A 26,393-nucleotide genomic window follows, 5' to 3' on the forward strand; every position below is an offset into this window, starting at 1 on the left:
TGGCTTCCTGCCTATCTCCTGCCCTATGCCAGTCACAGGGTAGCTAGGTGAACAACACTGAGCTTTGCCTGGTCAGGGTCCAGGGTCACTCTTTGCTAAGCCAAATGCAAAGGTGAATGGATTAAGGGCGTTTTAACTGTCTGGCCTGGGTCATTCAGTGTAAGCAGTGACTGACCTCTAAAAGCAAGCTCTCGAGACTCACAGAGTGGCCCTGGCTGGCCTATCAGCTTCTATTGAAGACAAAGGCTACATATGGGGAGCCCTGGACCGGCAGATACACAGGACCAGTGACCCATGCCTGAGTCCTTGTATAGAGCTGTCTCAGCACTCCACCGAAGTTCTCAAGGCCTGTGACTGTCAGGTCAGGCTGGACTGGGGTCCCTTCTCAGAAGACCAGGCAATGGGGGACTCCTGTGCCCAGCAGCTGCTTGTTGTAGCTGGTTCTAACAAGGCCCACAGTGTGCGTAATTGCCCTCATGTTGTATTGTACCTCTCCCCGTAGGCACTGTAAGGCAAGTACCTTACTCACTGTCTCACTGGGTCCCTTACTGACAAAAAAAAAGTGTGAGAACTGTACTCATTCACTGATGGAGAAATTGAGGCATGAACCAATGAAAACCCAATGCAAGAATTTGGGTTTTTCCTTGGAGATTTTTGTTTGGTAGCGTCAGAGGGTCCATCAGGATATTTAAACGGCTGGGTTTGCCCTTGGCTTATTCACTCCTAACTGGTCCCTTGCTTGCAGGAGGATGCTCTGTCAGCTATTCCCTTAGGCCCCTGCTAGCCCTGGCTACCCTCTTAGCACTGCAGGCAGCCTAGTTCATCCTACATGGATGTGTGTTGTGGCAAGAGTCTCTAACTGCTTCCCTTAAATGGAGGGTTTGACCCAAAGGTTGGACCCTAGCAGGCAAATCTTCCTGCCACATGGAGCTTGGACACACATGTGGATGGGGCTGAATGGCTCTGCCTTGAAGTTATTCTGTGCCAATCTAACATGGAAGATGTTGGCTTAAAGCAAGCACTGTCTGACTGGTCCCAGGCCATTCAGAACACGAGTGTTCTGCCTTGGGTGTAACCAAGGGTGTGAGTTCCAGAGAAAACCATGAAATGAAAGCTGCCTGTCCCACTGGGACTCCTATAAAATACCACACTCTATAAGGCAAAGGCCATGACCTTTGCCTGGATGCTTGGCTGTGAGCACAAGTGAGTGGAAGTGATTCAGGAAAGACCAGCTGGGTCAGAGACCTCAGTCTGCTGAGATTGTCCTTGTTCTGTCCCTGATCAAGTGGTGTGGCTAGCTAGGTAGAGTTCCTTCTTATCTAGATGGAACTGGTGGTGGCTTGGCTAAGACAGAAGAAGAAAAAGCAGAAGAAGAAGAAGAAGAAGAAGAAGAAGAAGAAGAAGAAGAAGAAGAAGAAGGAGGAGGAGGAGGAGGAGGAGGAGGAGGAGGAAGAGGAGGAGGAGGAGGAGGAGGAGGAGGAGGAGGAGGAGGAGGAGGAGAAGGAGAAGGAGAAGGAGAAGGAGGAGAAGGGAAAGAAGAGGAGGAGGAGAAGGGGAAGAAGAGGAGGAGGAGGAGGAGAAAGAGGAGGAAGAGGAGAAAGAGGAGGAGGAAGGGAGAAGGAAGAGAAGGAGAAAGAGGAGGAGGAAGAAGAGGAGGAGGGAAGGAGGAGGAAGAGGGGGAGGAGGAGAAAGAGGAGGAGGAAGAAAAGGAGGAGGGGGAGGAGGAGGGGGAGGAGGAGGGGGAGGAGGAGGAGGAAGAAGAGGAGGAGGGAAGGAGGAGGAAGAGGGGGAGGAGGAGAAAGAGGAGGAGGAAGAAAAGGAGGAGGGGGAGGAGGAGGGGGAGGAGGAGGGGGAGGAGGAGGGGGAGGAGGAGGAGGAGAAAGAGGAGGAGGAGGAGGAGGAGGAGGAGGAGGAGGAGGGAGAGGAGTGTGTCTAGAGGATCCTCATTGCTCATCAGAGCCCCAGGAAGTAACCTGGTGGAATCACAAGGCTGGTTTGCTCAGGCCCTGCGTGTAGCTTGCTCTCCTCTTTAGCATGGTGTTGACCTTTTGTAGGACTGCCTATCTATCATCATCCTTGGTTTACTGAAACCCTACTATGTGCTATTGACAGCTGTAGTGGCACAGACCCTGCCCTTAGCCTGACTGGTAGGGTAAGGATACCCCACCAGCCTCCAGGATGGGAGGCAAAGTCAAAATGAGCAGGAAAGGGAGAGAGGAAACAAAAGGGGCTTGATTGTTTCTGGAGGGTCAAGGCTGAATCCTACATTCAGGAGGGTGAGGGGCCTCAGAGAGCTGCCCTCACTCTGTAGGGCAGATCTTACCGCTCCCATTTTACAGAGGAGGAGACCCAGGGTCCACAGGTCACATTTCTAGTGGGTGGCAAGGCGAGATTCCCAGAGTCTGACCCCAAGATCGGGCACAGAGCCACAGGATGCCTCAAGCCTCCTGCTCTGGGGCTTGTCTAACGCTGCATGTGTCCCATGCGGGATGTGGTTTTCCCTCACGGAGGCTGCTGTCTGGCCCTCCTCACTTTACATTCCATTGCAAGCATTTCCTGTTGTGAATGTTTAATCCTGAGTGTGTTTTAATGACTGGTGGCAGGCACCCTGTTAGCATTCTTACCCCATTCTTCCTAAACTGTGTTCCCTGTGGAGAACTAACTTCTGCTAATATACATGCAACATCTTGAAGAATCTGACTAAACCTGAGTGTTGGAATTTCTAATTATTGTTCTAGGATACGTTCATAAAAATCAGAGTTTCCAGCATGGACTCAGGAGCCAGAGGGCCCTATTTGAATTCTGGTTTCACCCTGTGCTGCATGTGTGACTTTGGGCTAATTATTTAAAGGCTCCATACCTGGCTTCCATTTCTGTAAACAGGAATCATAGTAGCTCGCACCTCACTGCATTGTTCTTGGGGCTGAACCACGTGTGTTTTTGCGTGTCACGGTATATATAGGCGTATGCTAGCAGCATATGTAAATAATTTCTAACATGCCTGCACAGAAAAGCTGAGGGTGCCTAGCTGTTGATGTCTTAGCCACTGCCTTTGGGGAAGGTTGAGCTAATACTGGAAGAACATTAAAGACACTGAAAAGACAACTCATTATTGTGGCTGATTGTCTATGGCATGCTTTCCTTATGTCTGTTTGAAATGTGTTTCACCACTTACCAATGATTTTATGGATGCTGTCATGTTAACGACATGCAAATTTATTCATATATGCAAATTATGAAAGCTTCACTTAGAACCTGGTTTGTTCGTTGCCCATGGGCTATTAATGATGATTTTCACAAATGGAAGTTTTATTCTGTTTTTAAAATCTACAGTAATGGGACTGGAGAGGTTGCCCAATTTAGTAAAATAGCTAGGAATCTGAGTCCAGTCTCCAGAATGTGTGTTAAGAAAAAGAGTAGGTGTGCCGAGACACATTTGTACTCCTCATGTTAGGGAAGGGAGTCAGAAGGATCCTGGGGCTTGCAGGCCAGGCAGCCTGAGCTACTCACTGAGATCCTGGCCAATGAGAGGCTCAGTCTTAACCTCCACCCCTCTCAAAAGATAGAAGACATGTAAAGAATCATAGCAGAGGCTGTCCTCTGCTCTACACATACATGTACACACATGTACATGCACACTTCCACATCCACAGCACATTAACAATATTAACATTTCTTAAGGAGCTTATAATGAGTCAAATGGCTCTTTCCCTTTAAATGTTTTAAGTTTTAATCTGTTGTTATTAATATTATTGTGTATGGAGGTGTGGTGTGGTGTGTGTGTGTGTGTGTGTGTGTGTGTGTGTGTGTGTGTGTGTGTGTGTGTGTATTTATGCCATACTGTGATTTGGAGATGAGAGGATAACTTTGTGGAGTCACCTCCATCTGCCTTTGCATGAGTTCTGGAAAGCAGACTTAGGGTGCCAAGTTTCTACAGCAAACATCTTCACCGGCCAAGCCATCTTGCTAGCCCCCACTTTGGATGAACTGGGGATTGAACACAAGGTCCCATGCATGCTAAGCATGCGCTCTGTCATTGAGCTGCACCCCCAGCCTAGTTCCTCTCCCTCCCCCTCCCCCTCCCCCTCTTCCCCCTATCCCCTTCCCCCCACCCTTGTTCCTGGTCGGGTCAGATGTGTCTACCTTTATTTCTAGTTTTCCATAATATAACTTGTACTCATACTTTTTTAAGCCATCTGGAATTAATCTTAGTGGGGTTGGGATGTGAACTGGCTCTCCATTGTTGCTTTCCCATTGTAGTTAACCATTTAATAAACAGCATTTGCTCTGGTGATTATTGTGACTTAGACCAGGGTCTGGTTTAAGTCATTCTACTGTGTTTTGTTGTTGGTCTGTCCATCTGCATGCTAGTAAAATGCTCGTTTACATGACTTTTACTGTCTTTGTAACGTGCTTATGTGTTTCCCCTGCTTGCTTCATTTCAAACATTTCTGGTGTTTTTTTTTTAATTTCCATTAGATAAATTTTATTTCCATTCTCATTTAAAAATCATTCTTATTTTGTTGTTGGTTTTTTTCTAAAGCTGAAATTAAGTGTCTGTATTAATTTGTGAAGAGTTAGCATCTTTAAAACAATAAGTTTTTCTACTCACTACACACATGATATGTTTCCTGATTTGGTTGAGGCTTTTAAACATCTTTCAGTAAACTTTTATAGTTTTTACTGCATAATCCCTGTGTATTTATTATTTAGTTTATACTTAGAAATGTTTTGTTGCCGTTAGACTTTCTGCTGGCTTTCTGTTGCTGGGAAGAACTTATTTTTGCACTTTTGTATGTGATATATGACCCTGCCTTTTCTCTCTTTACTGAAGTGCATTGTCTGCTCTGCTCCTGTTTCAGTTAGTTCTCCTGAATATTCTAGACAGGAAGTCATGTGGTTTGCAAGGGTGTGCATACTTTTGTTTCCTCCTCCTATTTGTTTTTCCTGCTTTATTGCATTGGCTGGGACTTCTGAACCCAAGAACAGTAATAGCCACAGAGGAAATCTTCAGAGGAAGTTCCAGGACCTAGCCAGATGTGGCTTCTGCTTCTCTTGAGACCCTACTTGCTTATTCATGAAGTGTTTTGTGATGCTGTCTCTGGGCCAGGCCCTATACCGTATACTTGAAATCACAGGGGAGTTACGGAGGATATTTCCAGCCCAGCATTTCGTGATCCTTTGTGGTTTATTCTTTCTCTGTCTAGTTGTCTTTCTGGGTCTCAGCCATAGAGAGCCTTCAGTTTTCTATTCTCCTTCCTGAAGGGATGGAGCCCAGCACAGTCCCTGTCCCCACCATATTCTTAACACCTAATGTCCATGTTTTACCCTCCTATGTAGTCTACTTGGCTCTAAGGTTTCATGAACTAGTCCAAGCAAAAGCCACCATATGCCTTGTTCCTGGTCACCACATGGCTTCCTCTAGGTCACACAGGCATGTCGATGGAAGAACTGGGTCTAACGTCCAGACCCTTGTCCTTAACACATAACGAATTTCTAAAATATCATCTATTTTTTTCCTCTCACATTTTGTAGGCGTCTAGCTGTGTTTAGCCCATGGTTCACCAGTTGCAAAAGGTCAAAGGTCATAATTAATGAAGCCAACACAATAATAAACTTACTAAAAGCAGATGACCTTTTTAAAAACTCCTTTGTGCAGATCTCAAGTATGAACTTTGTAGATGACAACAGGGTGTTGTAATGTCAAAAGGTTTGAAGACACCAGAAACATCTCCATCCTAGAAACCATCTAAGCAGGATACCTTGAGTTGACCCTCCTTGTCCTCTTCAGCTTACCTGCAATCCTTTCAGGTTTTAATCTACAACTAGACAAAACTCTCAGTCTTCTCACTGTCCTGCACTTGGCACTGGTGTGTGCCTCTTCACTGCGCCGTGCTGAAATGTGAAGAGCTTGCAGCCAGACCTCCTGACCCTAAATTCCTCCCACTCGCTGTCTGACCTTGGCTAAGTGACAGCTCTGACTTCTTTCCCTCTTCTGTAGAATGGGGCTCACGAATGTGGCTCTCTTAGAGATTTAGACTTTAAATGAACTAATATGTATGAAGGGGCTTAGAAGAAGACTCACTACCGGTTAGGCTGTTGTGACTGCTCTCTGGAGTCTCTCCCTAAGGGACCTGACTCCTGTGTCTTATTCTTTACCATGTCATTCCTGGTGTTGAATACCACACCAGGCTTGTAGAGAACGTTCAATAAATGTCCACCATATTAGTCTATCTTCGGACAGAGATTATGTCAGAGATTACATCTTGCTGAGACTGTATAGGAAAATCCATCAATTACTAAGGAGCCTACCCTGGGCTTTGGGTATCTATCAGTCTTTGTACTCTGTGAAATGACAGAATAGAGTTCGCAAAGACCTGTTCCTGTGAGCTTTGCGTGCCAGCTCCTCTGTTGGCTGCAGACCTCGGTGGGCATGGTGGAGGGGAGAGAATCTCTGTCCATTTTTGGCCACAGGAATCCTTGGTAGCTGGGTAGCCTGGTACAGGCCTTGCACTGTGGACATAAAAGGCATGGAGCAGGGCTTCTGATTTACAGAGTGTGGGGGAGTGTCTCAGAGGGGTGGCCATAATGTCAGGTGCAACTGGAGGTGGGGTTCTATAGAAATACAGCTCCCCTGTCGTGGGGGCACTCAGGGTGATAGAATTGGGATTCTGGAATCTACCAAGAAGGGCTGGCCTTCCCATTGGAGCATCTGACTAGAGGAATGATAGTACAACTGGGAGGTGGTGGAGAGCGAAGAACCTCAGGCTATAGACAAAGGCTTTGATGTTGGCCAACCTGCTTCCTACCCACTGAGTTAGCCCAGGCTATGGTGGCTCCTCTACACCCCAGTCCCTGTCGCTCATTTGCAGCAGAGAGTTAGGATGTAGAGCTCACCTCACAGTGTACACACAGTGGAAGAGCAGCCAGAGAGGTTTGTTGTAGCCCAGAATGACATGGTTTCTGGTGGAGATGGACCAAGTTAGGATTTGGGAGGTCTGAGTTCTCACAAAGAAAAGTCTTAATGGGAATTAAATAGAGTTGGCCAAGCCACCCTTCCCATGTGTCACAGCCATTATCCCACTGGCCCTTCGCCTAGAAACCCTCGAAGCCAGTCTGTGTACGAGTGAGCATGTAAGTTAAATGTCTCCTGTTATGAAAGTGAGGAAACCAAGGCTCAGAGAAGAGAAGACCCTTGGCCTGTGGTCCTACTGTGAGCCCATCAGTCCCAGGACTTTTGACTCTGGCCTCACTAAGGCAAGGAGGCCAGAAAGTTCAGGCAGTAGGGATAGGGTAGGTTGAGAGCTCCTGGCATTCTCCTGCCAATGAGAGCTTTCTTTTGTCCCTGTGAACTACAGCCAGTGAGCTCTTCAGCTTTTATGCTGACCCAGGTCCTAGGGACCAGGATCCTTGTGATAGAGCCCTCTCATATTCCAGGAGTGGACAGTGCTTGCTCTAAATGGAGACTTGATATGACTATGATGGTCTCTCCGGTACACTGCCCGAATCATCCCACTAGTGTGCTCTCAAAGACCTGGGAGTCCTGATTTAGGGATCCAGTCTCAGTTCTGTGTGCCTTATTCTGGGTTCCTGAAAGCGCTTGTTTCTGAATTCAGTTTCCTATGATATATTTTGGGGTGATAGTGTTTTCTATACTCATCCCTCAGTCTAGAGTGGGAGCCTAATAAGTATGAAGTTAGGATTAGTTTCCAATGTGTGCTCTGTCGGTTCCTGGTGATCAAAGAGGCAAATGTCAGCTTTCTGCAAAAGTATAGAGTCTAGGTGCCTTTGGCTGTGTCTCTTAGAACATGCTGATGCCCATAAAAAGGTCACAAGCAACCCATGACTGGTCATGCCAGATTGGCCACTGGCAGTGATTCGGAGCTGGGCATCTTAAAGAATGCTATTTGGTTCTGGGATGGTTCCCCTTCCTTGAGCAAGGGCCTGGTGGCAGGAAGTGGGAGCCATGTCTGGGGGTGTGTGGATGCAGCCTGGTGACAGTGGATGGGGTGGAGAAGGTCAGGAGTGACAGCAGACTGGGTAGACATGATACAAAATGACACCTTTTTTTTATGGGTTTGACGGTGGCAGGAAAGCAGAACTGAAGCCAGATCATAGAAGACTGGGGACACTGGAAGGAATTAGGAGTCATGTAGTCAGAGGGAACTATGGATGGTGTTTGGATGAGAGTGTGTCAGAATTGAGGGGGAGGGATTACATGGGTGAAAAGAAGGAAAGAAGACTATGAATGCAGTGTGTGTGGAGATGCGCTCAAGGTGATGTGATGACCGAGGCAGACTTGTGTTTTTATTTCAGGGACAGAAAGGGGACCCGGGACTCTCACCAGGACAGGCTCACGATGGGGCAAAGGTAAGTTTAGGAACCCCAATACTCCACCCTCCTCAGGAACCCTGTGGGAAGAGACTACACAGGACCCAGGATGTATGAAGTCCTGACAAGTGGGAGTGGTTTGATGTTTTCCTTTAAGGTCTTGATCTATCCCAACACAGAGACCATGACCATTTCCAACACCACCTTCCTAGACTATAGCTTCTCAAACAAACAGATTTGTTCTGTGGACAGCCCTTGGTAAACGCCCTTTCCCCCAGTGCTCCATAGCTGTCTGTGGGACTTGCTAGGTGATGCTGGCAACCATAAACTTCTTGGTGTTCAGTGCTCCAGAAACTTCCAGCTGACCTTCAAAGCCCTTGCAAGTGCTCATTGGAGCAGAGAGACCTGATGTCTCCAAAGGGAAAGGAGGCAAAAAGGCCAGGGCCTCAAGATTTCCTAGCTGCCTGAGGCTATGAAGCTAAATGGGTTGCTTGTGGAAGAGAAAACACTGAAGTCAAAGGACCCCTCCTCTTTCCAAAGCACCGATCTCATTGCTGAGCAAGGACCCTGGAGGTCAGGTGGGAAAAGAAGCCCCAAACTCCAGAGTCTAATGACAGAGACCTCACATTTCATACTCTAGAGTCTAGAGGAGGGCATTCAGGTCTGCCTGGCTTTGTCTGCATCCTGGGGGTTAGGACTCATGTCTCTGTACCTCCATCCAACTGCTAGGCATAGGCATGCATGCACGAAAGTGCCCGTGTGCATGCATGCACATGCACACACACACACACACACACACACACACACACACACACACACACACACACACACACCACAGAGAGAGAGACAGAGGCAGACAGAGAGACAGAGACAGAGACAGACAGAGAGACAGAGACAGACAGAGAGTCCCCCTTTGATCTTCTCTTGTCACAGGAGGCTCATTACGTCATACTTACTACTCAGTAGACCTGCACTAAGTGGCTCAGTCCCAGGACAGTGTCCATGTTTACTCCCCCATTCTCATAACTTCCAGGGCAGAGAGACCTAGACTGAAAATAAGAAAGCACAAACTCCAGATGAATGTCTAGTTGCAGAGTGTCCTATGGGCCTTTCCTCTGACCCTGTATGGCAGAAACACTCCCTGCTTGGTGACCTCCAGCCCCAAGTGATGGTGACGTTGTTAAGGAGACCAAGAGAGCTGGTCAGTACAGGGTAGAGTGTGAGTTCAACCATGCTCTTAGCCTTGGAACACACTCTCCATATGATGTCTTCTGCTTAAGCCCTGGACGTAACCCCTGCATATACAGAGCTAGTGAGTTCAGAAAGTTGGGAGCTGGATACTCCACCCTTCCCCCAGCTCCTATTTTTCTCAGCAAATGCCATTTCTTCTTATTTAGGCCTTAGTGAACCTCTAGGAGTGGTTTCAGCCATTGTAGTGGAGGGTCACACTGTCCAGTTTCTCCCCTGACTCTGTTGTCTTTGTCTTACAGGGCAACATGGGCTTGCCTGGGCTCGCCGGAAATCCAGGACCCATGGGACGGAAGGTAGGACTTAGTTCCGTTCTTGGCCTTGGCCATCGACTTGCCAGCGAGCTTGGCCTTCAAGCAGAAGCACTGTGGTCCACTGTGCCTTCTGGTTGTACCTGGGTTCCCTGGGCACAGAGCCCACTGGCAAGAGATGAGAGGTTCCTGCATCCTGAGTGTGCTAGGGTTGGGAGCCCCTTAGTGTGAAGTGAATCTCCCTGTGGTTAATGAGGCATGACTAGACGTGTCTCTGGCTCACTGTATCTCCAAGTGGGGCAGCCCTCAAGCATGCTTCAGGTGGGAGAGCACTGTCTGAATTGCCCCACTGGCCGAGTGGCTTGGAACTCAGTGTCTCTCCTCATGTGCAAGGAGGACAGAGACTCTCTTATCAGTTCCTCACTGCCTAGGAATGGCTGGGTGACTCAGAGGAAGAGGTCTGAGTTCCACCTTTAACCTCTGAGTCTGAGATGCCTCTCACTGATGGGCTATAGGACATAATCTGCAGAGGACACACATGTTCCACATGGTTGTTATGCTAACATGGTTGTTATACCCACCGCAACTTCAGTCATCCTGGGTCTGCTCTTGGTTGGTGGTGATGGGCTTCTGCTGTTTTCTAGTCTTGGATCTCCAGATGCCTTGAACTCCTTCCTTTGTCCCCAGCTAGCATCCCCCTAACCTTCAAGAGTAGTTGTGCCTCCCCTTGAAGCCTTCCTGGAGCACTGAGACTTTGGGTCAATGTGGCCTTTTGTTCAGGGACACTTGGCCCATCTTTGTTATTTGCAGCCACGAATCTTGTTTCACTAACAGGGTAGGCCCATTGGGTTTGTGACTCTGGCTCTTCTTCCTGGCAAAACATGTAGCTTGTATACCAGAGATGTCCTGGACAAGCAGGAAAGACACCGTAGGCCAAAGGCCAATCACTCTCCAGGAAGATTCTCTGTGCTGAAGAGCTGTCCAACAGACATGTAGGCCCAGGGCTCATTCCTACTCTGGTTCCCAGATGTGGCCCCAGCTGCCTGCCCCCTAGACTGGTCGTCTGGTTTTCAATGGGACAGTCAGGGTGTCTACTGGCCCCAGGCTGTTCCTAAATCTGAGTGTCTCCATTACAGGGGGAATGTGGTCGATCCTAGCTATCACTCCCTCCTCCACTACCCTCTGTGACAGGGGCAGTCTATACCTTAAATGCCAGAGGCCTGCCTGGCAACGGAATAGCAGAGTTTGCTGCCACAATGTGTCTGCTGCTCTGCGTGTACCTGACCCATGCTCTAGCACCTTTTAGTGGAGGAGCCATGAGTGGGAAAGGCCCCTTCGTTCTGACTCATAAAGCATCCTGTAGTGGTCTCACATTGAATGGGGTAGCAAGGCAGCAGAGGTGGTGGAGGGAACACAGGTTTGTGCTATGTCCTGCCAAGATTCTGGGGCTCTATGTACTCGGCAGATGGCCAGGGATGCTGAGAGTCCCTGCTCCCCTATGCAGGGTTAGACATCTTCTGAGTTAAGGGAGCATCTTCAGTGCTTGGAAAACTGCTTGGCCATTACTCTGCACTCCTCTCTGACCCTGGCCCTGGCCCTGGCCCAGGCAAACACTTCTGGCCATTTGTTACAAAGTCTTGGTCTAAAACTGGAAAGCTGGTGTCACCACATACTGTGTAGAGCACAGATGACTCAGGCCCTGGGATAGGGACCCTCTAATAGAGGTGGTGTCATAGAGGAGAATGAATGGCTTGGTATCTTCTTCTGGGGCTTACTCCTATAATCAGCTCCCCATCTCTGGGGACTGTGGCAGCCACTTAGCCCTGCTGCTCCAAGGTGACTGTGTCTCCTCTGTGGGAACCCTGGGGAGAAGGAACACAGGTTAGCAGAGGTGAGGTTAGCTGTCTGTGGCATTAAATTTTGGTTCATTCATTCAGTGAGAATGTTCTAAACACGCACTATGTGCTGGGGCTATGTAGCATGAAAACAGAACCTACCTTACAGAGCTACAGCTTGGGGGGCAGAAAATAAAAAAATGGTAAAAATCTAGCATATAATTGGAGAATAGGAAGAGATGGTGGAGAAAGTGGGCAGGAGAGAGTTCTGATTGGGAGTGCCAGTTGGAAACAGGTAGCAATTAAAAGCATCAGAAGTCATGACTGGGGCCACCTTTGTTGATAAAGTGCTTGCCACAAAAGCCTGAAAACCTGAGCTCAATTCCTAGCACCATGTGAAAAGCCAAACATAGTTGGCTTAACCTGTATCCCGGGGCTGGTGAGGTGGAGACAATCCCAGACTACCCAGCAAAGCCCAGGTCCCTCGTAAATGCCCTGTCTCAAACAACAGTACAAGCTGGGTGTGGTGGCACACAATTATAATCCCAGGGCCTGATAAACAGGGGCAGGTGGCTCTCTGAATTTAAGGCCAGCCTGGTCTACATACAGAGCTCTAGGTTAGCCAGGGCTGGTGAGATCCTATCTCTACAATAAAGGAGGACTTCCTTTGTGGAAGGTTGAGTTCTGGCCTCTATATGCATGCACACAAATGCGTGTACACACATTTGAATGTGTGTGTGTGTGTGTGTGTGTGTGTGTGTGTGTGTCCTCATAAAGCAGGCAAAGGCATCCCTATTTCATAGCAAAGAAGACCAAGACCCAACCAGATCTTGCTTGTTCAGTCACCTTCTGTTAGCACATGGCAACTTATACTCTAAACCCTCAGTTGACTCTGCTGTTGAGTGACAGCTGGAGTTGTTAGAGCTTAGGGGAATTTTCTGTGATGGTGGCCCTCAACATTGCCAAATGTTGATGCCACTGTGGGGATTCTAGGCTAGGCACTCTGAAAGGCCCCAGGTGGGTCCCACATGCAGCCAAGATCCAGAGCCACCAATTTAAGAGAGAAATCTTCCTTATGTCTTAACGCAGAAGGCTGGGTTCTGAACCTGGGTCTTCTGACCCTTGAGCCCTTTTTCTTACCACAAGGCTGACTGAGACAGTTTCTCAACCAAGAGCAGTGGTCCCACTCTGTTCACATTCAAAAGAGACTCCTTTATGAGAAGGTTCATTTGAATGGAATGTGATGGAGTCCCAACTCTGCCTCCTGTGGCTGTGAATGTGGGTGAGCCCCTTCTATATGCTGAGCCTTCACTGTCTACTGGATGGTTGGAAGGTTAATGGGATGTTCTGGCCCCAATATTCACACAGGGCTGGCACATGACAGGCACCATATGAATGGATGAATGAATGAATCAATCAATTAATCAATTAATCAATCAATCAGTGGTAATGATGGTCCTGAAAGAGAAACAGCTAAAGAATCCTTGCTCATCTGCTATCATTAATCCTCTAGCTATTTCACAGCTCACCAGATAAGCTGCCCTTCCCACCCTGCATGAGGTCAGGAGGCTGACCTGACTGCCTTTGGTTGTTATTGTGTATGTGAAGCTGCCCCCCACCCCCAACACTGCTGCTTAGTCCTGCAGAGCACAGGGCAGCCCCAGCTCCCAGTGTGCAGCTCCACCAGAGGCTGAGCGGGCATGGAGTGGGCCCTTACTTCAGCCCCAGTGTCTCCAGCCTTCTGCCTGCCTGTGTTGCTCTCTGCTGCACCCTCAGCCTGACTTTTCCACATCCATCATTAATACTATTTGCTTCTCTTTTTCCCTGAGTCTCTCCAGTTTCTCATACTCTGTGGTTCACCTTTTGAACCTCCTTGGGATTCCCGACTTTCTGGTTCTTGAGGGACACACGGACACCCTCAGCACAGTTCTCCAACTGGAGCAGTGCTCCGAGGTCAGAACCCCGCATGACCATCCTAGTTTTCCTTACATGAAGCTCAGCACACACTGGGTACCTACATCTGCCTGGTCCTACCCTCCCACTCCCCAGTACCTCTGGCCGACATCACCAATTGATCTGTCTTGCCAAGAGCTGATAATAGGCCTCTGAGTCTTAGCACACTGTGCCAGGCAGACATGACCAATGGAAGGAAGTCGGTACACTGAAACTCATTTCTTTTTTCAGCATCACTTCCCCAGGGTCACTGGTCCTCCTGCACTGCCCAGTTGGCCACTGCCCTTGGAAAATGAGATAAAGATGGAGGACAGAGATGATGGTCCCTGCCTTTCTGAGAACCAGCTGTTCTTTCAAGTGTGACGCCTAACTCCATGCTGGGCTCTTGTGACCCATTCATTCGCACTGGCCTCTCTCCTGGTTCAGCCCATTTCTACCCCTACCTCTGCCCCTCTGCCCCTCTGCCCCTCTGCCCCTCTGCCCCACTGCCCCTCTGCCCCTCTGCCCCTCTGCCCCTCTGCCCCTCTGCCCCACTGCCCCACTGCCCCTCTGCTCCACTGCCCCTCTGCCCCAATAACCCACTCAGAATACTGAAAACCTCCCCCAGCAGAGCTTTATGATCTCAGGCACTCGTTTGTTTTTAACCAATGTTCCCTACCCTCCTCTAAAAGGTAGTAGTGACCACATTGCTTTTGTTCAATGTTCTATCTACTACTGCCTATTCCCTGGGTTTTGGTCATGGTTGAGGCTCAGCAGATGTATTTTGAATGAACGGACGAATGAATGAATGAATGAATGAATGAATGAATGAAGACTACATGAATGAATGAGCCACATGAAAATTTGACCTTCCTGCCCTCCCTCCCTCAACTTACCACCAAGTATGTTGGACATCCTGCGAGCTGTCTAATATTTCTAGATAATCCACTGATTTCAGAATCCTCTAACTCTGGAGCCCCTGGGACATGCTGAGAAATCAGTTTGGGAAACTGAGGCCCAGAGATGCTTAGTCTCCTTCAGTTTCTTCCTATTTGCTCCTCTTTGCTGGTAGGCTGTGGGTTGCTGGGGTGGTAGGTGAGTTCTGAGGGCTGCCCCCTCCCCCCAATAATTGCCAGGGTGTTCAGGTCCTGCACAAGACTGGGGAGTGAGACCCACCTTCCTACTGAAATGGAGCCTGGGGGATCAACCTATGTCTGGACACATACTGCTTGCTCTCCAGACCCCCAGGCAGTGACAGAATCCCCTCCCTCCTTGCTTGAAGTCCAAATAGCACCCCACTGTCTGTGGCAGGGTGAGGTGATGTCTGGTTCCTCCTTGTGCGCTGTAAGCAGTGATTAATCTGACTCCCAAACCAAAATAGAGAGTGTGCTGTATTATAAACACGGGGCCTGCGGAGGCCCGCCTGCCGGGCAACCACGGCCCCTGCTCCTCTGTGGCTCCCCTGCCTCCCTTGGCCCACCTGCACCCTTCACCCCCACACAGGAAATCACTGCCCTGGGGCCACCTTGCGGGATGAGCTGGCCCCCATAATTGCCAGGGCCAAGAGAAGATAATGGTTTAGAGTCTCCTGTCCCCAGCCCTGTGATTTAAAACAGTGTTTGGTAAACACTGCTGAAGGGGCTTCCAGGGAGCCCACTCCGCACCCCACCTCCCACCTTGACCGTGCTCGGCCGTACTGCTCCCACCGGCTTTAGAAGCATGCTCACAGTCTCATCCAAGACTCTCTGGAGTTCACTGGGACAGCTCAGCCCATCGCACGGATCTAGAGTCTAGAGAACGGTCTAACCTTGGCCTCAGCTTCCTGCCAGCCTGTCTTCTGGGACCTCGGTCTCTGTGTCCGTCATGTGACCAGAGATGGTCAACATGGTGACATCTGTTCCATCCAATGTGGGTACTTTCTTATTCTGCTACTGACCTTAGCCCTAGGATATTGCCATGACCCATTGGCTCTGTCTCAGGGACATGCATCCTTAAGGGGACCTTTCCTGGCATTCTCCTGGGCTGGTCCCAAATGCAGTGATGGGTGGGTAACATCTGAAGAATGTGGGCCGCGATCCACACGCTCTTCCAAGAAAGCGGTGTGGCTTCAGGATGGCCCCTTACCTCCTTGGACCTCCATTGCCTCATTGTAAGTGTACCAAGTAGTTCCTACCTTCTAGGAGTGATCTAGGGTATTTGTGGGCATACATGCTCAAGGCTCAGGGTTAGGCATGGTGAATTCTGTGATTCACTTTCTTCCAGCTCTTTCCTGAGCATAAGTTTGCTTAAACCTCATCTGGGATTTAACCAAACTCATCCCTTGTCTTTGGGGACAGTGATGCTTGTGGATTGGTTTTCGGCAGAGTATTGGAGTGCTCGAGGCTCCTGACTCACACTGTCTCCATTGTTGTTCTTGGTCCCCAGGTCTCCAGGCTGTTTACAGTGATCCCCTAGGCCAGCGAGCTTGTCAGAGTGAGTTCAGAGAGGTGATTGCCTGGGCTCAATATTACAGACAAGTGTGCATGGCTCACCTAGTTCTTCCGTGGGAGAAAAAGGGCTTGGCTTGTTCCTCCTCATATCCCGTCATGCCTTGTTCCCTTGTCCCTAGGGCTTCCTGACCCAGCCTCCATCACTGACTCTGACTCCAGCTGCTTCTCTGCCCACTCCCCTTATCTTCTCTTCTGTAGGTCCATGGGCCCTCTTGTGCTTCTCGAAGCTCACTGAGAGCATTTCTGCCTTGGGGCTTTTGTACTCTTTGCTCCACCTTCCAGGATGACATATCCTGGTCTGTGTCCACTTCCTCCCATCAGCCATCCCTTGGCTGTCCTTGGAGACACCACCCTCCTCAGACCTGCCCTCCTCTGTACCCTAACTTCACTTGTTGATGGCAACAAGCCATAGCATCAAATTTGCCATTTCAAATCATTTCTCAGTGTACGGGTGATGGCGTTCAGTGCATTCAAGTTGTTGAGCAACTGATCCCCGGAACATATTCATCTTGCAAAAACAGACACCCACTGCTCATTGCACCCTACCTTTTGCCTCCCGGCACCCACGGTTATCCTTCCTACTTCATTTCTTTCTAGTTCCTTTCTAGGAATGTAAACTCCCGAGGCAAAGGATGTTGCCTGGCTCTTTTTTCCCTGCTGACCCACACACACTCCATCACTGTTTGTTGAATGAATAAGTGAGTGAAGAAATGAAGGCCACAGTAATAACCATAGCTGGTGTTCCTAAGGTTGCTGAGAACACTGCCAGGCACCATGTTTGGTGCTTCTCATGCAGATCATGCCACCCAGGCATTGGCTCTTACCGCCCACTTTCTAATTCCTGAGGAAATCAAAGTTCAGAGAGGTAGAATCCTTGTCTCTGGCCACTTAGACAGCCTGAAGGTAAACAGTTCTGGAATCCAGATCAGTCTGTTAGGTCCTTCTGTCCAGCTGCTGGCTGTGGTGTAGGCCCCACCTTTCCTACTTGTGGTCCAGTGGAGAATTTTTCCCAGAGGCAGCTCTTGATCTGAGGGAGATGCATTTCCCGGGTGGTAGTCTGACTCTTTTGACATGAGCCGATTCAGAAGAAGTGCTGGCGAACTTCCCAAGCCCCTCTCTCAGACAGACTCTTCTGTTTATAATGAAGACTGCGACTTCCTGTGCATCCCCAGGGTCCGGGATGCTGACGTACACCTGTGTTTATGTGTGTGTAGAGCAAGTGCATTTGGGGGCTGGGGTTATAGACCGGTTGATAGAGTGTTTGTCTGGCATGCTAGAGTCCTGGGTTTGACCCCCAGCACCAATAAACCAGCTGTGGTACAGGACTTTGATGTCAGCACTTGGGAAGGGAAGGCTGGAGGATCAGAAAGTCAAAGTCATCCTTGGCTACATGGCAAGTTGGAGGCCAGCCTGGGCTACATGAAGCTCTCTCTTGAAATAAAAGAAAGGAAGGATAGATGGAAGGAAGGGAGGAAAGAAGAGAGAGAGGGGAGGAAGGAGGGAGGAAGGAGAAGAGGAAAGGGGAAAGAAAAGAGAAATGAGGTGGAGTGGGGAGTTATGTCTACCATGATCTCCATGTGGCTGTCCAGTGCCTGTGCTGAGGGGCAGACTGCTAACCTTAGTCATAGACTCTCATGGGTCCTAAAAATTGGAGTTAGAAGAAAGCATAACCTAAGGGGCCTCAGAGTTTCAAATCCCCCATTAGAGGTCCACAGAAGGTCGATCACCCACCCAAACTTGTTCAGCAAGACAGGGACAGTGTCTCTCCTAAGCAGAGCCTGGTGTGAGGGCCCTGCCACGCAACACTGTGGTGTCACTGAATGAGGATGAAGGGTCAAGGATGCCACTGTGCATCTAGGCAGCCTTGGAATAGGAGCAGAGGCAGAAAGAAGGAGGCCGTGTCGCTGGGTAACATGGTCATGGTTCATGAACTGGAGCGGGTCCATCGTGTGTGTTCCAGTTCAACCTTGTCCCTGTTCCTTATGTGACACACGCTTTGCTCCTCTTTCTGACTGCCTCCAACTCTCTGGATTTCCAAGGCAGGATTGGGATGCCGTAGTCTCTCACCCTACCCCCAACACATAGTATTTCTGTAACACAAGATCACTCCAGAGGATTCCAAGAACGTCGTACAACCTGCATCCGTGCAGGTAGTGTGGGCCACATCCCCACCATAAAGCCTATTGCCTGATGACAATTCTTCACCCCACAGGGACACAAGGGCCACCCTGGAGCGGCAGGGCACCCTGGAGAACAGGTGAGCCTGGCTGCATTGCCCTACTGCCTGACATTCCTTCTCCCAATCCCTGCTTGGTACCAGCCTCCTCCCTGGACAGAGATTCTCTGGAACCCCAGAACAAGACTTCCCCCACCCATTACCCCCACCCTCACCCAGTCAGCCACACTGTCCTAGAAGAGCCAGTGTCTGTACTGCCGAGCCCAGCCCAGGGCTGGCAGAAGCCCCTGGACTCTGGTTAGAGCCATGAATAGCTGGCCTGTCCCCGGCAATGTTAGGCGATATTATCCCTTCCATTTGCCTTGGGGTTTGCAAGAATTCTAGCCTCCTGGCCCAACTCAAACAGCAGCCCTGCCAGGGGACAGCCAGCCAACCCTCTTCTGTGCTTTCTTAGTTTGAGCCTGGAGCAGAAAGATTTGTCCCCAGAGCTGGTCTGACCAGTTTCTAGAGAGGTGGGCTTAGGGTCCAGCAGACACTGCTCCCCATCTTCCATCTGCCCCCCCTTTGCCTCACATTCTTGCCCCTCTCCTTGTCCACTGTAGGTGCACTCCCCAACAATGGGACCCTGACTGAGCTAGGAAGGGTCTCATCTTTCCTAACATTTCTCTTGTTCCTTCGCAGGGGCAGCCAGGACCTGAGGGCAGTCCAGGGGCCAAAGGTTACCCTGGCAGGCAGGTGCAGTATATGCTCTGGAAGCTCTGGCCATGGTGGTGGCCAAGGTGCCCCAAGGAGAGGGAGGCTGTGGGCTGGGGCCAATAAACTGCCCCAGGGCGTAGGCCCTAAGGAAAGGGCTGGCTGGGGATTAGACCTGGCCATGATGCTTCTAGGAGAGTCTATGGGAGAACTAGGGCTTAGAGGAAGGGTTCCCAAGCCTCCTCGCCAGTCTCCTCCTGAGCCACCTCTGGTTCAACCCATGACATGGATGCTTCTAAGGACAACTGAAGCCCAAGACAAGATTGGCCCTGGGACATTGGTGGCAGGGAGAGAGTCTCCATATGTCCTTGCCCCCCATATTTCTGTTTCAGGGGTTCCCTGGACCTGTAGGAGACCCTGGCCCCAAAGGCAGCAGGGTAAGTGCTTTTTGGCTAGCCCCATATAGGTGGAGCATGAGTGGACATCACCACAACCGTTCTCTATGGGTTGCTGGGATATCAGGGCTGTTAGAGGGGCTGGGGCTATGGCAACCACTGAACTCCATTTGCCTAGGACTGCCAAAAGAGGCACTCCATGTGGGATCTCCCAGAAGGGAGGTAGAGAAGGTTCTGGGTATGCTGAATAGGGAAATGGAGGTAGAAACACAATGGACATGGGTCTCAGTGGGTATGGGTAGTTCTGTTTATGATGCATGCCAACATGCTGTGCATGCCAAAATGCTACTGAGACTGGACTCGGGTGTCCTCAAGTGGGGCCTGCTGTCTCTCAAGAAATGCTCAGCAAGTAGGTCACACGGCTGTCAGGCAGGGCAGATCCTCAGTGACATGTCCTCTCCTGAGCCAAAGCTATTGATACCGTGGTAGGCTGGAGGCTCAATATGGACCCATCATTGGCCTTAATCTCCGCAGCAGTCCAATAGCTGCAGCAGTGGGCATGGCATAGGACGGCAAGGTCCCTTGGGCATTACAGGGCATGCAGGGTCAGGGCAGCTCTTGCTCTGGGATTCTGGGTCTCTCTCCTGAGGTTCCCATGAGTAGTGGCCTCAGAGGGAATATCTAGATGCTAGAGAAAGTACCCAGAGCCCAAGGCAACCACCTTTCCATTCTGCCTCTTATGTGTGAAGGACCACTACCCACACCAGCCCTGGAGTCTACATGGCTGACTCAGAGACACCAGTAACTAACTGACTCTGTCACTGACCCCAGAGGTCACTAGGCTTCTCCAAGGACACTCATCTGTGAACACAAGCCACGAGCTCTAAACAGAAGAGGCAGGGCATAGTGGTCAAGATGGTGGTTGTTGATCAAGTTGCTTGCTGAGGTATTTGGGGAAGGAGAGCTGGTACCAGTCTTCCTCAAATGTGTTCGTGACACATTGGTTAGGGGTGTGGGCCTAGGAACTACAGCTTGAATTCAGGGACCAGTTCTGCTATACTGCAGCTGTGTAACCATGGGAAGATCACCTTACCTCTCTGGGCCTAAATGTTCTCAGCTGTATAGAATTCGAACAACCCCTACCAGGAGCGTTGTGAGGATGCCATAATGTAATCGTGTGTGCAGTCTGCAGCCTGTGGGCTTTATCTGTCCTCGGATAACTATGGACTCAGCCCCACTCAACAGGAAATAATAAACTCAAAACATTCTGTAAGGGTTTTGTTTTGTTTTGTTTTTGCAATTTACCTTTTTTTGTAACTCGAGTGTGAGGTTCTCAAGGGTGAACTTTATAGATGACGACTTTCTCACGAGTCAAAATTAGGACTCGTCCATGTGCTTAGTGTGTGCAAAGCATCGAGTCGGGCCAGGCAGGTGGTAGGAGCTCGGCAAGCACTTGTTTTTGCTATGGTTATCGTTAAACTGCTGCACAGCTTCGAATGGTACAAGCCCTATGCTAGATCCTGGCCCTTGAGGAGTTATCAGGTGACAGGAAGGCAAAGAGAGAAACCCTGTTTACCAAGATACTGAGGGATGCTAGGGAGATGAGCCTGCTCTCATCTGCGTGCTTGGTACTAGAATGGAGAGCCCTCCAGGTAGGCTATGCATGTCATGGTTCTAACACCATGAGGTAGACAGGGTACACCTGGTGGGGCCACTGACATAAAATGGTGACATGCCTGGGTTCTTAAGTCCGCTGGGCCCTGGGTGAGCTTTGAGCCGAACACAAATTACCTGAATACAATTTACCACCTCTAGTCTCTGGGGTTCTTGCCATGGTTAACTCTGGAGCACCCATGTATCTGGCAGTGTCAGCTCTCTGGGGTGGCCATGCTGACTGACAGCTCTTGGGAACCAGGGTAGATGCAAGTCCCCAGACCCAGGACCTGTGAGCTCTAGGAGGAATCATGGTAGGAGCCATCCACAAGGCAGACAGATCTTACAGCCCTGCAGCATCTAACCTGGGTACTAGCTTTCTTCCACAGGTCGCAAGCTGGGTGCTGGGCCTCTGCTGTCCTGTGCTGCCCTCCCTGGTGTGAGCGTATGTGCCTTTGGACTACATCGTGGACGCAGCACCATGCAGTCCACGGGCATATACACTTGCCTCAAGGTCTATGTCATCGAGGACCCCCTGGAGCCACCACCACAGAGGACTGGGCCGTGGGATGGCAGCAGGGAGGCTGGGCTAACTGCACCCCATGCTTAACCTCTCTGATCCCCACCTGCTCTTTTCTAGGGTTACATTGGGCTTCCGGGGCTCTTTGGCCTGCCAGGGTCGGATGGAGAGCGGGTAAGTGCCTTTGTCTGTGTGCCATCACCCCCTACTTCCTCTGCTGTAGCAGATGCCTGCTGATGACGTCCAGGAGGGGAGCATGTAGTCAGGGTGAGGTCCAGGAAACAGCATGAGAATATGTCACTGTTATAGCACTGGTGGTCGGGGACAAGGCAGAGGAGGCCCAGCCTTGGTGTTCGATGTACTTAGGGCAGTGAGGCTAGAGAAGGGATTCAGCAGAGGAGCCTCTCACCAGCAGCAGACATTTGTATGTTCTGAGGGGATGGTCAGTTGGCTGTTTTGTAAATAAAGTTTTATTGACCATAGCTATGCTTATAGCTCACAACTGTTTATGGCTGCCTTCCTGCCACAGTGACAGAGCTGAGTAGCTATGACAGAGGCCACCCACAGAGCCCCAAGTAGTCTCTCCTCCCTTTGGCACAGGCGTCCACTCATCATTGGCACAGGCGCTTGGCTGCTTCGTAAAGTGTTGTGAGGCTTGTCTGGTAGAAGGGAGGGGACAGAGCCAGGTGTCAGATGTCAGGCCAGGGATCCCAGGCTGGAGTGTGGTAGCTGACTTTGGTGGCAGTGGGGACAGGAGACACCATGGATGCCTGACTCTGTCCTGGGCTCTGGGGATGTATATAGATGGGCTTCAGGATTTTCCAAGACACTCTGCCCTCCAGACCAAGTGTCCAAGTCAGGGAAGAGCTGCCCACAGGCTTTTAGGGCTGGTGACTTTAATGTACGCTCCTTCCTCCCCTGAGCCTGTACTTGGGAGTTCAGTTGGAACCCCATCATTAAGCTAAACATAGAGCATTGTAGGGAGGCAGAAGAAGGTACACTTAGTGAGCACCTGCTGAATGCTAGGTGTGCTGGCGGCTTTTTTTAGCGTTCTCCCGGTAGGTGTTTATGAGGCCCCGAACCTACCAATGGACATACGGCTGGCACCATGTTCTGGGCATACATTCCAGACCACCTGGGACTTTATTCTGGGTGTGGTGGGTGTCCCCTGGAGCTTGATGATGATCTTTCTCCTCTTTCCCCTACAGGGTCTCCCCGGCATTCCTGGCAAGAGGGGCGAGATGGGTAGGCCGGTAAAGATTTTCCGTGTCTATTACTCAGACTCTATGGGTAGCCCCACCTCCCGCTGGCCGTTCTGCACTGCTGGTCCCTGAGACCTGGCACTGTCTGCCTCTCAGCTCCGGTTCTCTGCTCTGGGTGTAGGGTGGGGAAACCGGGTGCAAGCGCTGGCCTGAGATGCGGCCTGGAGTTCTTGCTGCTCCAGGTTCTCCTCTATCCCTATGTGCTTCAGCAACTTGCGGGTAAAGCTGTATGTCTGGGGTTTCTGTCCAGATGTTCATGTTAGTGCCCAGCAGGCACTAGGGAACCTAAGTCTTCACCTGGACAGCACACCATCTCCACAGTGTCAGGTCTCCCACTCTGTCTTCCTTTATGCACACGTAGGCTAGACGACTAGGAAGTGTGGTAGGCCACAAGAGTAGTCCCGGAAATGGTTCAGTATCGACCCTCCACTCAAATCCACTGGCTCTGTTTAGGCCTCTCCGTTGCCATAAGGGATTGGTTTTCCTTTTGCTTGGCCATCTATAAGGCATAAAGAGAAAGACAAGGCCCAGGGAGGTTAAGCAATATTGCAGTCTCTGAACAGTTGGAGCAGGAGACATCCAGGACTGACTCTTGGGAAAACCTACCATTAACTAGAGAATGCAAGTCACTTGACCAGGGTCACACAGCAAATTGGTAGCAAGTCCAGATCCGAACCTAAGACCCTTGATAGCACAGGGTGTGTGCCACAGCGTCTCTTTTCTCACCATCAACTCCTTTCTCCTCCAGCGGAACCTACAGCTCTCATCCCTGCCTCAACTCTCGTGCTAGAAAGGGAGTGTGTAATTTTGGCAGAAGGTCCAAATATAAAATGCTGGCAATTGGCTAGAACAGGCAGGACTTATGGCTCGGCTGGTTCAGGGTTATGCACAGCAGATGGCAGAGCCAGGTCCTAGCCAGAATCTCTCATTGATTCTAGAAAGGAGCTATAGTGAGTCTTCTTGTCTAGCATTTCTCTCTCTCTCTCTCTCTCTCTCTCTCTCTCTCCTCTCTCTCTCTCCCTCCCTCCCTCTCTCTCTCCTCTTTCTCTCTCTCTCTCTCTTTCTCTCTCTCTCTCTCTCTCTCTCTCTCTCTCTCTCTCTCTCTCTCTCTCTTCCTCCCCCCCATCAGTGCCCTTGGGATTCCTACCCCCACCATACTGCTTATGACCTGGGCCTGCCTGCTGTGACTGGGCCTGCACAGAGTGAGGAAGGCAGTCCTGACACTAGATCAGTTGACCCAGGCTTGGCTCTGTCTCTCACTGTGTGACTCAGAGACACTGAGAGCTTGCCTGAGGACACACAGCTATCTGGTTCAGGACACAGATTCCTGCCCTGGACTTTCCCTAGTCATCAGATTGGGAAGGAGAGAGTATATATTCCCACATGGGGAAACTGAGGCCCGAAGAGATGAGGGGGAGGGTCTGGTTTTTCATTTAGATGTGAGCCTCAGGTGTTGGTGGCTTTTGAGTCTCCATGAGACTTCTGCCTGCCTGTCTCCATCTCTTTCTCCCTTGGTAGCATAACACGAGTGATTTTCTAGTTTCCTTCACAGGACAGAGTAGGACATGATCTGCTAGACCTGTAGAGAGAATTCCAGAAATTAAATACTTAGCTATTATACCTCTGTAAGTGCATGGCTCCCATTGGAGCCTATTGAATAGCCCCATGGAGGGTACCACCCCTGACTAGTGGTTTAACATTGCACTTTAGCTTACCAGGGACTTGTCAATGATGCTTAGCTTAGTCTTGCCCGGGATGCAAAGGGGTGACTGGTTTGCAGGCTAGAAGACAGCCTGGAAGCTCAGTGGGTCATCCGTTGAATGCCTAGGCTTCCCTGGCCCTGAATCCATCCTCTGTAGCAGAAGAGCAGATTCTGGAGGCAGGGGCTTGGCTGAAATGCCTTTAGATGTCTGGGCCTTGGTACACTGCTGTCCGCACCTCTGGCCCTGTGAACTGTTGCCATCCAGAGAGAGGGCGGAGCCTGGCCCTACTCTATTTTCTTCTGCCGGGCCTGGTTCTGCTCACAGTTTAAGGCGAGGCGTCCAGTCCCAGAGGGGCCCGACCTGGGGAAGCAGGGAAGCCACGTAGCGGGCGGCAGCAAGCCAAGTTCATTCCTTGGGCCATGGGCCAGGCTGCTGCAGTCAGGGGTTGGGACAACAGAAGAAGGAAGTGCCTGCTGCCATAGGCTAATGTGCAGTCATCACGCATACATCAGGCGCAGCCAGTCAGCACCGGATGGTTAGCTGGGCAAAGAGTAGAGGCCCTGGGTAGCTGCTGGATGTGGCTGTCTCCTAGAGAGTGAAGCAGCGGCAGGAGCTTTGAGTCTCAGCTTGCTATTGGTGCAGAAAACTGTCGTTCACCTAAGCTATGGGCTTCCTCCGTCTCAGACCACTTTTAATTGTTCCAGCATCTTTAAAGCTTTCGCACTTCCTAACAGTCTTTTTACAATAAAAGGCCTAGACTCCTAGGTCACCCATCAGCAGGAGCAAAGCTAGAGGTGGAGAAGGAGAGTTGGTCTCCAAGGCCATCGCCTGTGTCCAGGCAGAACCGGATTTAATGTGCATTAGTCTGGAGCTGTGATGGCCCTTTGGGATGCTGAACTTCTGGTTCTTCCGTTTATGCTTGATGTCATGTCACCGCAGAAATACCAGGAGAACAGCTCCGGGGCCAGACTGCCTGGATTCAAATCCCACCATGCTATCCCATAGCTGCGTGACTTTGGGCAGGTTTCTTAACATCTCTGGATCTCTTGATATCTAAAATACAGTAGGCACAAAGTCCCTTTCGTGAGTCTGCTGCAGCTGGATGTTACTGTCATGGCTGTGTCTACTGTCACTCATGCTGACCCAAGCTACTGCTGACCTTTCAACGTGTTTTGAAATCAACCTTCAGGGGGCAATGTCTTGAGACTCTCCCTGGTCTTAATAGTCTCTGAAATAAAACAGACATAACTCAGGTTCTTGGAGCCTTCTGAGTGGTAGAGCCAGGATGACTTGGGGCTTTTGGCCTGGCTACTGGGTCTGTGGGGAATGGTGGGCCAGCTTGGAGTTGCCCTGTATGCTGCAACCTAGAAACTGCAGGTCTTGTGCCCAGGATACACCAATATGTCCCCTTCCTAGCACTGTCTGTACGTCTGGCTAGGCTAGCACATATTTGGAGTCAGCACAGTGAATGTCTTTTTATCACATAGCCTGGAGAAGACAGGGTGGCCCTGGGCTCCTCTAGACCCTGAACCTAGAGAACACAGCCAGCAGTCCCCAGGCCTTGCCACTGGGACCATTTGGAGCTGGCCAGGTGCTGCTACACTTCTCATTCCATGACTGCCCGCCCTCCTACCCTGCCCCAGCCTCCACAACCACCACAAAGAGAAAATCAGTGCCTTCAAAAGATGTCCCATATCACAGCCCACCTGAAAGATGGCACCAGTCAATGTCATGACAGAGGGTCTGGTTTGGAAAGAGGCTAATGTAAGCTAGCCGAGATTCCTAGGACATAGGAAGAGGAAGCTAGTGTGTGTTGTGTGCACTCCACAGAGACAGGACTGTGCATGGCAGCACCCAGTCACCTGGGTACCAAGTGGACACTCACTCCTGAGGCCAGGCTCCCCC

General features: G+C 50.3%; 1 protein-coding gene and 1 non-coding gene across 8 annotated transcripts in view; both read left to right on the forward strand.

Annotated features, from left to right (window-relative positions):
• The window catches only part of Col27a1 (collagen type XXVII alpha 1 chain), a 118,681-nt gene that overhangs the window by 20,573 nt on the left and 71,715 nt on the right, over nt 1-26,393 (forward strand). For 5 of the 7 annotated variants that reach the window (XR_005504389.2, XM_039109470.2, XM_063287351.1 and 2 more), the window contains 7 exon segments: nt 8,317-8,370; nt 9,822-9,875; nt 18,299-18,343; nt 18,944-18,997; nt 19,348-19,392; nt 21,644-21,697; nt 22,732-22,776. Coding sequence is in view for 6 of the 7 variants with exons in the window: in XM_039109470.2 (XP_038965398.1) it covers nt 8,317-8,370; nt 9,822-9,875; nt 18,299-18,343; nt 18,944-18,997; nt 19,348-19,392; nt 21,644-21,697; nt 22,732-22,776 (351 nt within the window). In the remaining variant the exon portion in view is untranslated. 7 annotated transcript variants of the gene reach the window in all.
• Nucleotides 21,440-21,517, forward strand: Mir455 (microRNA 455). Its single transcript, NR_032279.1, has one exon. It is a non-coding gene; the product is annotated as a microRNA 455 (primary transcript).

The sequence above is a fragment of the Rattus norvegicus genome, chromosome 5, assembly GCF_036323735.1.
Source record: "Rattus norvegicus strain BN/NHsdMcwi chromosome 5, GRCr8, whole genome shotgun sequence".
Classification (NCBI taxonomy): domain Eukaryota; kingdom Metazoa; phylum Chordata; class Mammalia; order Rodentia; family Muridae; genus Rattus; species Rattus norvegicus.